The sequence below is a fragment of the Eriocheir sinensis genome, chromosome 29 (genome assembly GCF_024679095.1).
Source record: "Eriocheir sinensis breed Jianghai 21 chromosome 29, ASM2467909v1, whole genome shotgun sequence".
NCBI lineage: Eukaryota > Metazoa > Arthropoda > Malacostraca > Decapoda > Varunidae > Eriocheir > Eriocheir sinensis.
Window position 1 is genome coordinate 6131167 of NC_066537.1, and position 13601 is coordinate 6144767.

The 13601-nt window shown below is 47.8% G+C and overlaps 1 protein-coding gene across 1 annotated transcript in view; it reads left to right on the forward strand.

Moving 5' to 3' along the window:
* LOC127004893 (uncharacterized) overlaps positions 1 to 13601 on the forward strand; it is a gene marked incomplete at its 3' end in the record, with an annotated part of 49057 nt that overhangs the window by 32178 nt on the left and 3278 nt on the right. Inside the window, 7 exon segments of the mRNA XM_050873107.1 lie at positions 2355 to 2972; positions 3301 to 4331; positions 4818 to 4980; positions 7327 to 7481; positions 8268 to 8436; positions 8991 to 9135; positions 13483 to 13601. The exon segment at positions 13483 to 13601 is cut by the window's right edge and continues 24 nt beyond it. Coding sequence (XP_050729064.1) covers positions 2404 to 2972; positions 3301 to 4331; positions 4818 to 4980; positions 7327 to 7481; positions 8268 to 8436; positions 8991 to 9135; positions 13483 to 13601 — 2351 coding nt within the window.

Genomic DNA, 13601 nt, shown 5'->3' on the forward strand with positions numbered 1-13601 from the left:
TGACTGACTCCTCCCCCGCTCCTTCGAGACTCTGTCCGGCTGCCACACCATCAGCCAGCTGCAGGCCCTCCGTGGACTCCACCGTGCCTTCCGCTGGCATCGCGCCCGACCGGCAACACTGGACCCTGGTCTCCGTCCCCGGGGCAAGGTGCAGTCGCTTCGCCGCGACTACCTCTGCACAACTAACCTCCGGGAGCAAAGGCGCCTGTCCGCGCAGCCTCTCCAGCTCCCGTCCAAAGTCGGCACAGACCTCGCCCTGCGTCAGGTGGTCAAGGCCCAGCAGGCACGGCTCGTCTCGATCGGCGACGTCCACCGGCCGGCACTCCACAGCGCTGCCCACGCCGATACGAACCTCCACTGAGACCTTCGACTGCACGCAGTGCCCCTGACGCCACACAGCCTCTGCGGCGCGTCCTGGAGTCGTGTGGCGGCCAGCATGTCAGGCCGCCCCCAAGGTCTTCTCGGCGCCCACTGCCAAGCGGCCTGGCTCATCCACTGAGCCCCGCAGCGGTGTTGCCAACAGAAGCGCCTCCTCTGCCTCGCCCCAGCCCTGGGCAGCAGCTGGCATTTCGAACTGGGCCTCCCATTCCAGCTTCCCGTCGTGCTCCGTTGGCTTAAGCCTCCCTGAGCGCCGGGAGACTGAGGGGCCGCAGGGGGGGAGAGGGCGGACCACGTGGACTGCAACCCGGCCAGCATGGCGGAGAGGGGGGCGGTGAGAGAGGCCACGAGGCGGGGTGAATGGGTCCGACTCCAGGACCAGCTGGACCCAAGAAAGCAGCTCCGATGGCTCCCCAGCCTCCTGCAGCCTCCACCGGCTCCGTCACGACGCCACCAGGCTTCAGGGGCCCTTGCCAGGGGCCCCACGTGGAGCCCCGCCACGGCGCCAGTCCGCCACCCTAGCGCCCGTTGCCAGCACACGTGATGCTTCTTGTTCCTCCGCGCACGATGTTGCCACCTCTCGCCGCTGCCTCTCCGAACGGCGGGAAGCTGAGGGGCTGCATGAGGGAGAGAGCGGACCACGTGGCCTGCGAGCCAGCTGGGATGGAAGAGAGGAAGGGGGTGAGGGAGGCCACCAGGCGGGGTGAATGGGTCCGACTCCGGCGCCAGCTGGACCCAAAGGAGGGGCTCCGATGGCTCCCCAACCTCCTGCGGCAGCTACTGGCTCCGCCACGACGCTACCAGGCTCCAGGGGTCCTTGCCAGGGGCCCCAGATAGGCCCCAGCTGGACCGCCGCCCCGGCGTTTCCCGCCAGAACTGGGCCTTCTTCCTCCGCGTGCCACCTCGCGTAACTGCCTCTCCGCCTCCACCTCCTCCCTCAGGCCCTGAGCCTCGCCTTCCAGGGTCTATTGGACCTCCTCCAGCCGCTCACTCCTCACGCTGTCGCAGGCCCGGTTCGTGTATGGCTGCGTTTCCACTTTCAGAGACGAGAGACTGTTCTGGAGGACCTCGGCAAGATGGCGGGCCTGCTAAGCCTGCTCGCGTGCCATCCTGGCCAGCTCGTCGGTCTTCCTCGCCTGCTCCCGTGCCTGCTCAGCGTGCTCGCGTGCCCTCTCGTCTGCCCTCTTTTCCATCTCCTCCCTCATGCCGGCCAGCATGGCAGCAATCAAGCCCAACTGGCCCGGTTTCACCTCACCCGCATCAACCTCTGCCTTGCCCTCCTCCTCACCCTCACGGCGGCCATCCTGAGACGCCATGACGACACGGCGAGCCTCACTGTTCACTGTTCACTATCCCACTCCTGACACTAAATGTTACACCACAGGCCCGCACACCCCACTCCAAGCACGGGCAGGCGGTGTGCCTCAACCCCAGACCACCACACAACGGGCCGTGAACAACCCTGAACAGCAAGACACACCACGCCTTCACTCCACAGGGCCGCCAACACACCACGAGCGGGCAAGGCAGGGCAAAGAGGCTCACAGAGTCACAGTGCAGGTTTTCCACTTTACTTAACAGCTCCAACACGTACAGAACACTGGTTTACAAGGCACAGTAACTCCTGGCACTCAGAGGGGCACAGGCACAGCACAGGGCTCACAAAAGCGGGCAGGGCACACAGGGGCACGGAGACAAGCGGCGCACGTCTCTCGTCTCCCGCAGTTGGGCTCTCTCTCCGTCCCCGCAACGGGGCTCGTTTCCTTCCCGCCCGCCGCGATGCACCCCACGCCGCCGGCCATCACAGCCCTCCGCCCCTCAAACTAGCACCCCCCACACAAATAACACAAATACCCCCAAAAATATACCCCCTGGCGTAACAGTAACAAATGAGTAGGGAAGTAAATGCATAAACAGGAGAGGACTGAAAAAATCCATTACTATAATATGACTTGTTCTTTATTTTACTATTGCAGTGATAGCGGGCAGCCGTCAGCAACCCTAGGCATCGGTTCCCGCTCGCTGATGAGAGCCAATGACAGGCGTGGATGTGCTGACGGTTCCTCGAGGGTAACCCGCCGAACACGAGGGCGCGGGGCCGGACCAACGAAGACAGGAGTACCAGTGAGCCAGAGACGAGGGGCGGCAGGAGGCAACCACACAATGAACCAACGCCAGAGACTGGTCACAGAGGGGGAAGTGGGCGTGGTCTCAGTGATTTCAAAACGCTCATTGGACAACACAACCGACGGGGGACGCTATCCACTCTACCGACTGGGGGAGGAGAGCGCGGAGACGGGCACGGGGGCAAGGGCAGCGCCACCCACATGCACGAGTGTACCTGAGGAGGGCAGGGAAGTGTCCAACGAGAGATGCAGAGGGAGGGAGCTGGACGCGTTGCTCCTGAAGGCTGATCATCGTGGGGTATACAAACGGTTCCTGGTGTGTGGTTGGTTGGTGCCCGTGTGCCTCCTCATACCCTGTGCTCACCTCAGCTTCATGCTCATGCTGTACCTGCCCCCTTCCAACTGTACCCTCCCTGACCCCCCGCCACACATCTCCCATGATGCCTGGAGGAAGTTAGCCACACCCAGGTTAGTGATTTTGTCCTATTTTGTCTGTTTTCTTGTTCTCCATACCCACGCTTCCTCCCCGTAAGTTAGTGATGTTCTCTTCTTTTTCCCTTCTCTTTTTTCCTTTTCTCATCTCTCGCCTTCTGTTGTTCGTATTTTCTTTTACTTATTCTCTTCCTTTTTTTATCTATTCCATTTTCTCCTTTCCCTCCTTGTTTTATTAATTCTCCTCTTGTAGTTTTCGTCTTTCTCCTTTCCTTATATTATTGTTACTACTACTACTACCACCACCACCTCCACTACTACTACTACTACTACTACTACTACTACCACCTTTCGCCCATTGCAGGACCTCTACGGGGGAGCTCAATGCTTGTGCCTTGTATGACTTTCCCTCCGCACTGAAGGACTCCGACTATGATCCAGGACAGCATCACCAGTACAGCTCTATCATCTCGGAAGACACCCACGACACTTTTCAGGACCCTGGCACCTTCGCACTACAACCAGATACCTCACAAGACACCGGTACACCCAGAACGGACATCGGTATTGATGTAAATGACCCCAGTGTATCAGAAATGGACGACGGTACTGATGGAGAGTTTCCCAGTATGGCGCGTGTCCCCAGTAAACCCCAAGGGGACACTGGGTCACATCAAGACGCTCCCGGTACCTATGGAGACGTAAATAGCCAAGGAAATTACACCAGTAACCCCCAGGAGAGTCAAAGCACTTCAGAACGCAAGAGTACGCCACAGCACACTCCAGTAGAGGGCCAAAGTAAACTCGAAGGAGACTCTGTGTCACAACACACTCCCGGTACCTCTGGAGACGCACGTACCCCAGAGAAGGACACCAGTAACCCCAAGGAGACTCAGGGCACTTCAGGACACAATAGTACGCCACATCACACTCCAGTAGAGGGCCACAGTACCCCGAATAATGGTCTTGAACTCAACCAGCCTGACCCCAGCTTCCCAGGACATACCGGTACATCTGAAACACATGACTACAGTGAACCAGAGCCCCCCAGTAACACAAACCACACAGACCAGCAACTCAACACCCCAGATAAACATTCCAACTCCCTAGATGACCCCAAGACCCCCGAACTGTACCTCAGCATCACCGACGACCTCTTTAACACCCCAACACAGGATCACCACCCCAACACCACCACCAACACCACCTATTCTGACCTCTCCGAATCACGTGCTGCTCATTACTTTGACCCCTTCAATGACCTTTTTGACCTGAAGAAGATCAATGAGACCCAGCCCGTACCCAAACATGACCCGCTGAAGGAGTACAGGACGGCGGCGTTGCTGTGGCAGGAGCTGTACCCTCTGGAGGCGCCCGCGAGCAACTATACGATGGGTGAGTGTGAGTTTGTGTAAGAGCAATGCCTAGTTGATTTATTTTGATTATTTAGTTTTTCCCTTTCAGCTGCTTCCTTTGCTGTATAAAAATGGGTTTATTAGGGAATATAGAAGAATTAAGTTGTGTTTTTTTGTTTGTTTATGCTTGTATATGAATTTTGAAGGGTGTGGAGGAAGGGTATGTGCTTTTGTGTATGTGTGAATGAGGTATAGCGGAAAGGACAGAGGAGCAGAGGGCAAGATGTGTAAGGGGTAGGTTGTGTCTGTTTATGTTTGTGGAAGGGTGTGGAGAAAGGGTATGTGCTTTTGTGTGTGTGTGAATGAGGTAAGGCGGAAAGGATGGAGGTGCAGAGGGCAAGGAGGTACATGGAAAGGAGAGCTTGTGTTGGGAGATGTGTAAGGAATAGATTGTGTTTGTTCATATTTTTGCAAGGGTGTGGAGGCAGGGTATTTTCTCTCTTACCCTCTCTCCTTCCCTCTTCAGGCTGCGTCTTCGGGTACGACTTCGACCAGACCTACGTGCAGGAGACACTGTCCACGAGGTTCGGCTACGCGTGCGCTGAGTCCAAGGGCAGCACCCAAATCCTGCACGCCTCCATGGCCGGGAACCTGGTGGGCTGCATCCTCTTCGGCGCCCTGGCTGACAAGTGGGTTATTAATATTACAGTAACACAACGCGAAGCTATAGCCAGGAGTATAGCCTGTACCCCCAACTTTACCTTACTTTTATCTAGTTATATAGCGTGTCTCATTGGTAAGGAAGCATATATAAATTTTCTGAGTCAAGACCTGTAGTAACTGTTTTGGGTTTTGTTAGGTTAGGTTAGGTTAAGTTTAGGGTATCTTCAAAAACATGATAGCCAGCACCGTATGGTATAAATCAGCATAGAATAACCTCACTTAGTTGTATAGAAAGTCTCATTAGTAAGGAGGCATATATTAATTTTGAGTCAAGACCTGTAATAACTGTTTTGGGTTTTGTTAGGTTAGGTTAGGTTAAGTTTAGGGTATCTCCAAACACATGATAGCCAGCAGCTTATGGTATAAATCAACAAAGAATGACCTCACTTTGTTGTATAGAAAGTCTCATTAGTAAGGAAGCATATATTAATTTTGAGTCAAGACCTGTAATAACTGTTTTGGGTTTTGTTAGGTTAGGGTAGGTTAAGTTTAGGGTATCTCCAAACACATGATAGCCAGCACCTTATGGTATAAATCAGCAAAGAATAACCTCACTTAGTTGTATAGAAAGTCTCATTAGTAAGGAGGCATATATTAATTTAGAGTCAAGACCTGTAATAACTGTTTTGGGTTTTGTTAGGTTAGGTTAGGTTAAGATTAGGGTATCTCCAAACACATGATAGCCAGCAACTTATGGTATAAATCAACAAAGAATGACTTCACTTTGTTGTACAGAAAGTCTCATTAGTAAGGAAGCATATATTAATTTTGAGTCAAGACCTGTAATAACTGTTTTGGGCTTTGTTAGGTTAGGTTAGGTTAAGTTTAGGGTATCTTCAAACACATGATAGCCAGCACCTTATGGTATAAATCAGTAAAGAATAATCTCACTTAGTTGTATAGAAAGTCTCATTAGTAAGGAGGCATATATTAATTTAGAGTCAAGACCTGTAATAACTGTTTTGGGTTTTGTTAGGTTAGGTTAGGTTAAGTTTAGGGTATCTCCAAACACATGATAGCAAGCACCTTATGGTATAAATCAATTAAGAATGACCTCACTGTAATGTATAGAAAGTCTCATTAGTATGGAAGCATATATTAATTTTGAGTCAAGACCTATAGTAACTATTTTGGGTTTTGTATTGTTAGGTTAGGTTAGGTTAAGTTTAGGGTATCTCCAGACACATGATAGCCAGCAAATTATTTTATAAATCATCAAAGAATGACCTCACTTTATTGTATAGAAAGTCTCATTAGTATGGAAGCATATATTAATTTTGAGTCAAGACCTATAGTAACTGTTTTGGGTTTTGTTAGGTTAGGTTAGGTTAAGTTTAGGGTATCTCCAGACACATGATAGCCAGCAAATTATTTTATAAATCATCAAAGAATGACCTCACTTTATTGTATAGAAAGTCTCATTAGTATGGAAGCATATATTAATTTTGAGTCAAGACCTATAGTAACTGTTTTGGGTTTTGTTAGGTTAGGTTAGGTTAAGTTTAGAGTATCTCCAAACACATGATAGCTAGCAAATTATTGTATAAATCATCAAAGAATGACCTCACTTTATTGTATAGAAAGTCTCATTAGTAAGGAAGCATATATGAATGTTCTGAGTCAAGACCTATAGTAACTGTTTTGTGTTTTGTTAGGTTAGGTTAGGTTAAGTTTAGGGTATCTCCAAACACATGATAGCCAGCACCTTATGGTATAAATCAACAAAGAATGACCTCACTTTGTTGTATAGCAAGTCTCAATAGTAGGAAGCATATATGAATTTTCTGAGTCAAGACCTATAGTAACTGTTTGGGATTTTGTTAGGTTAGGTTAGGTTAAGTTTAGGGTATCTTTAAACACATGATAGGCAGCACCATATGGTATAAATCAACAAAGAATGACCTCACTTTGTCCGATAGAAAGTCTCATTAGTAAGGACGCATACATTAATTTTCTGAGGCAAGACGTATAGTAACTGTTTTGGGTTTTGTTAGGTTAGGGTAGGTTAAGTTTAGGGTATCTTCAGGTTAGGTTAAGTTTAGGGTATCTTCAAACACATGATAGCCAGCAACTTATGGTATAAATCAACAAAGAATGACCTAACTTTTGAATTTTCTGAGTCAAGACCTATAGTAACTGTTAGGGATTTTGTTAGGTTAGGTTAGGTTAAGTTTAGGGTATCTTCAAACACATGATAGCCAGCAGCTTTGTCGTATAGAAAGTCTCATTAGTAAGGAAGCATATACGAATGTTCTGAGTCAAGACGTATAGGAACTGTTTGGAGTTTTGTTTGATCTCCTTCCCCGACGTAGGCTTGGGAGGAAGTGGGTGTTCATGGCGCTGGCAATGAAGGCGGCGCTGCTGGGGACCTTGTTTGTGCTTGCGCGAGGCCCCTGGTCGCTCCTGCTGCTTCGGTTCCTGGTCGCTCTCGGTCTGCCGGCCATATACCAGGTGGTGCTGATTACAGGTAAGATAGATAGATAGATAGATAGATAGATAGATAGATTGAGAGAGAGAGAGAGAGAGAGAGAGAGAGAGAGAGAGAGAGAGAGAGCACGATGAGATTATGCAAACCAGATATCTTGTATAACATTCATATCATGCAAAATGTAATAAAGGTACTGAATGTATAATACGACACACACACACACACACACACACACACACACACACACACACACACACACACACACACACACACACACACTCTTCCTCCCTCTCTTTCTCTCTCTATCTGTTCCTTCCTTCCTTTCCATTCTTTCCTATGCTTCACCTCCTCCTCTTCCTCTTCCTTCCCTAACCTCCTCCTCCTCCTTCCCTTGCTTCCCTTCCTCCTCTTCCTCCTTCCCTTCCTCCTTTTTTCCTTCCCTTACCTTCCTGACCCTCCCTTCCTTCCCCTTCTTCACTAATCTCCTTTCTTCCCCCCTGCTTCCTTTCCTCCTCTTCCCCTTCCCTTCCTCCTCTTCCTCTTTCCCTTCCCTTTCCTTCCTTTCCTTATCTATCCATCTTTATCTTCTCTATGTCTGCTTCCCTCCTCTTTCTCCTTCTCTAACCTCCTCCTCCTCTCTCTACTTTCCTTCCTCCTCTTCCTTTCCCTATCCATCTTTATCTCCTCCATGTCTTTTCCCGCCTCATTCTCCTTCTCTAACCTCCTCTCTACCTTTCCTTTCTTCCCTTTCATCCTCTTCCTCTTTCCTTTCCCTTTCCTTCCTTTCCCTATCCATCTTTATCTCCTCCATGTCTCTCCCCTCAGCCCTGGAGCAAGTGACGGACGGGGAACGCGGTCTGGTTACCTCTCTCTCGTCCGTGTGTTTTTCCCTCGGCCAGTGTCTCCTAGCCCTCCTGGCGTGGCTGACGGGGCACTGGGTCAACCTGGGCCTGGCTACGAGTCTCCCAGCTATTCTCGCTTTGCTCTATCTCAGGTACGGTTGGTGGCTCCCTCACACACATACACACACACACACACATATCATTCATCTTCGTTTCTTCATCTTTCTCTCGTCTCGTCTCTTCTAATCTTTCATCTCCTTTGTCATTCTTTTCTTTATTCCTTTTTCTTCATCTCTCCTTTATCGTCCATTCTTTTAGTCTTCTTCCCTTCCTTCTCACACTTGTTTCTTCCTTATCTCTTTATCTTTATCTCCTCTCTTCTAATCTTTCATCTTCTGTGTTATTCTTTTCTCCGTCTCTCCTTTCTCTTATCCTCCATTCTCTCATTTTCCTCACATTCATCTCTCTCTTCTTATCTGTTTCTCTTTTATCTCTTCATCTTTCTCTCCTCTCTTCTAATCTTTCATCTCCTTTGTTATTCTTTTCTTCATCTCTCCCTTCTCTTATCTTCCTCACATTCATCTCTCTCTCCCTCATCACACCATATCTCTCTTCCTCCTTCTTAACCACCCTCACCACCACCCACACCACCAGCCACCTACACCATGCATCACATCATCACCACACCTCACCACCCCTTCGGCAGGCTGGTTGAGGAGTCCCCGCGGTGGTTGGTGTGCAAGGGAAGGGCGGTGGTAGCGGCGAAGGTCCTGCGGCGCGTGACAGCGAGGAACAAGGACAACACTCAGCTGCTGCCTTCCCTCTCCCTCCTCCGGGCAAGGATTAGGAAGGTAAGGAGGAGGAGGAGGAGGAGAGGAGGAGAGGAGGCAAGGGAGAAGAGGAAACATGGAAACATGGAAACATGGAATTGCAGGCAACAGAAAGCCTATTGGCTCATTACAAGGTCGCCCGCTTGGGTGATTTAATCTGCTCGACCGCCACTTGGGGCTTGATGAGCAGATGAAAGCACCTCAATATTGAGGAGCAGATGAAAGCACCTCGTTATTCAGTTTACTCCCGACGCAGAGACGTGACGGTCGATTCTATATTTGAAGGAGTTGATGGTATTCGCATTTACTACTTCTGAGGGAAGATTGTTCCAGTGGCGGATGACTCTGTTTGAAAAGAAACTCGTTCCAGTGTCTGTGTTACATCGACTCGACTGAATGGGTAAACCGTTATTTCTAGTTCTTGAGTTGGTTTGCAGTTCAAAGAATTTAGAGTAATCGACGTTATTGAACTTTTTCAGATACTTGAAGACTTGAATCATATCCCCCTGTAGGCGTCTTTTCTCCAGTGTAAAGAGATTGAGTCGCTTGAGTCGTTCCTCGTACGGTTGAGCCCTTAAGGTTGGAATCATCTTCATGGCGCGTCGTTGAATCCTTTCCAGTAAAGCAATGTCCTTTCTGTAATTAGGAGACCAGAACTGTACTGCATACTCGAGGTGCGGTCTTACCATGGAATTATACAAGGATAGCATCACGTCTGGCGTTTTACACTCGAAGTTCCTCGCTATGAACCCGAGCATAGTGTTGGTTTTGTTGTATGCTTTTTTACAATGATTCGCGTGTTTCAGGTCACTGCTGATAGTGACTCCAAGATCCTTTTCCTCCTGCATCGCCTGCAGAGGTTTCCCATTCATGATGTATGTGTGGTTACTATTTTGGGACCCAATGTGCATGACTTTGCATTTGTCAACATTAAAAGACATTTGCCATTTTTCCGACCATTCGATAATGTGATTGAGGTCTTTCTGAATGATTTCGCAGTCGGTCTTTGTGAGGGCCTTTCCACCCACCTTGGTGTCATCAGCAAATTTGGATATTGTGGATTTCAGTCCTGATTCTAGGTCATTGATATATATGATAAAGAGAATGGATCCCAGCACTGACCCTTAGATAAAGAGAATGGGTCCCAGCACTGACCCTTAGATAAAGAGAATGGGTCCCAGCACTGACCCTTAAGGAGGAAAAAGAAAGGGGAAGGGAGGAACTAACAGAAAGGAAGGGAGGGAGAGGAAAGGAGGAATAGGAGGAGGAGGAGGAGGAACAGAAGGTAAGGGAAAGAGGGAGAGGAGAGGGAAAGGAAGGAGGAAGAAGGAGAAGGAGGGAGGTAAGGGAGGGAAGATAAGAAAGGGAAAGGAAGGAAGGGAAGGAGGAAGGAAATCAGGAAGAGGAAGAAGGGAACTTAAGGTAAAGGAAGGGAAGGAAGAAGGAAGAAGAGGAAGAGGTTAAGGAAGGGAGGGAAGGGAAGAAGGGAGGAAGAGAGACAAAAAGGAAGACAGCAAGGGAGAGAAAAATAGGAGGAAGGGAGAGAAAGAGAAAAGGAGAAAAGAGCAGAGAGGTAAGAAAGGAGGGAGGAGGAAGGGAGAGAGAGAGAGAGAGAGAGAGAGAGAGAGAGAGAGAGAGAGAGAGAGAGAGAGAGAGAGAGAGAGAGAGAGAGAGAGAGAGAGAGAGAGAGAGAGAGAGAGAGAGAGAGAGAGAGAGAGAGAGAGAGAGAGAGAGAAGGAACAAAATATTAATGACATGGATCAAAGGAGGGAAGAGGAAAGAAGGAGAAAGAGAAGAAGGAGGAGGAGGAGGAGGAGGAGGAGAAAGGAACTTAGAAAAAGGAAGGAAGATGAAGGAGGAAGCGATAGAGAGAGAGAGAGAGAGAGAGAGAGAGAGAGAGAGAGAGAGAGAGAGAGAGAGAGAGAGAGAGAGAGAGAGAGAGAGAGAGAGAGAGAGAAAAAAGAAGGTGAATAATGAAGGGGAGGAAAGATAATTGCACTGGAAGAAAGGAAGAAGGAGGAGGAGGAGGAGGAGGAGGAGGATAAATGCGAATAAGAGGAATCAAGTTTTGGAGGATGAAACACACACACACACACACACACACACACACACACACACACACACACGGCCAGGTTGAGTAAAGTCCAATTTGCAGGATGAACTAACGGAAATTGTTTTTATTTATTTATTTATGTATTTTTATTTATTTGATTTTTTGAGGTCAGAAAAAAAACGAGAAAAAGAAAAAAAACAGAATGTAAGTGATGTTTTTTCAAGTTTGTTTTTTCCCTCCAATTAATACTGGGTTGAGTCGTGTGTGTGTGTGTGTGTGTGTGTGTGTGTGTGTGTGTGTGTGTGTGTGTGTGTGTGTGTGTAAAAATGGCCCGTTACAGAAGTCGCTTATTTCTACTGTTTCGCTCAAATAATTCGGTCTTGTTTAATTAATTGCCTGGATGTCTTTTGTATAGTGGCGTGTGTGTGTGTGTGTGTGTGTGTGTGTGTGTATGTGTGTGTGTGTATGTTGGCCGAGAATCGAACCTGAGCCCGCGGTATTCTTAGGTTGAGATGCTAACCAATACACCACAAGAGGATAGGCAATGATGTGGCAGTATTCATAACCCTTCCGGCGCTCAACCACACATATTTGACAAGGCTATCTATCTATATCTATCTATCTATCTATACCTTACCGACCATTATATTTCAAAGGGACTAGCTCAAGCACATATTTGACAAGGCTATCTATCTATATCTATCTATCTATCTTTACCTTACCGACCATTATATTTCAAAGGGACAAACTCAAGAACATATTTGACAAGGCTATCTATCTATATCTATCTATCTGTCTATACCTTACCGACCATTATATTTCAAAGGGACAAAAGATCATGACCTCCTTATCTTAATGTTCCTTCTCTCCCTTCCTTCTATTCTCCCTTTTACTGTCTCCCTTTCTCTCTGTTTCTTCCTCCTTTCCTTTCCTCTCTTCCTTAATCTATTTCTCCTCTTCCTGCTTTCCTTCCTCCTCCTTCTTCCTCCTATCTTCTTCCTCTTCCTTCTCCTCTTCCTCCTTTCCCTCCTTTCCTTTCCTGTCTTCCTTAACTTATTTCTCCTCTTCCTGCTTTCCCTCCTCCTCCTTCCCTTCCTCCCTTTCCCTTCTGTTATCTTCCTCCTCTTCCTTCTCCTCTTCCTCCTTTCCCTCCTCCTTCCCTTCCTTCCTTTCCCTTTCCACTCCCTCCCTAACCCCCTATCGAAAACTTGTGGACGTGGGAGTATAAGAACCAGAGATAAAAGATAAGAAGAGGAACTAAAGATAAAGATAAGGATAGCGGGGATGGTGATGATGCTGGTGATAAGGAGAGATAGTGGTGGTGGTGGTGGTCGTGGGTCAGACATGTTTCGACGTGTTTGGATTGGGCGGGAAAAAAGTTGGCGGTTATTAGAGTTCGCGTTTTTTATTGTTGTTGTTGTTGTTGTTGTGTAATTAATTAAATGAAGTTGAATTACACGTAGAACAAGGATGCTTTTATTTATTTATTTTACTATTTCATTTATTTTTATTTTCATTTTCATTCTTATTTATATATATTTTATTTTTATTATTATTATTTTTGGGTGTGTTAGCTTTTCAATATCTCTTTCTCTCTGTAAGTTTGTCTATCTTTAAAATCTATCAATCGTAACCCCCTAATCTATCTATCTATCTATCTTCCTTTTATTTATTCCTCCTTCACTTCTTCTTCCATTCCTCATGTCAATTATCATCTCTTTTCATTTACTTGTTTTTCCTCACCTCTTCTTTCATTCGCTTGCTGCTATTCACCTCCTTCCTTCCATCTGTTCCATCTCCATCCTGTTCTCCTATTCCATCTCTCTCCTTACAACTCTTTCCACCTCTCTCCTTTTATCTATTCAGCCTTTTTTTCCTTTTCCTGTTTTTCCTCACCTCTTCTTTCCTTCGCTTGTTCCTATTCACCTCCTTCCTTCCATCTGTTCCATCTCCATCCTCTTCTCCTTTTCCATCTCTTTCCTTTCAACTCTTTCCACATCTTTCATCTTTTTTCACCTCCATTCTCTCTCCTGTTTCTTTTCCCCTCCTTCCCTTCACACAGCGTTACCAGGTCATCGTACTCAGAGCATAGTATTTACCGGTTTCTGACGCCTAACTATTGCCAAGAAACATCAGGATCTAACTCTTTTAACGATAACTATAAAGGAGTTTCGTTAGTGGGGCCCAGAAGATAGTTTTGGGGGGTAGAAGGTCGGGAAAGTATGACAGTCTGGTACCGTTGCTTTCATCTCCTTTTCCCCTTCTGGCTTCTCTCTCCTCCTCCTTCTTCACCCCCTTCTTCACCCCTTCCTCAGATCACCAGCAGAGCGCGCGCCGAGGAGGAGGATGAGCTGAGTGAGGCCTGCCGTGGGGCGTGTGGGTGGATTACAGGCTCCGTGACCTTCCTCATGACCTACCCCTACCTCTCTGGCAG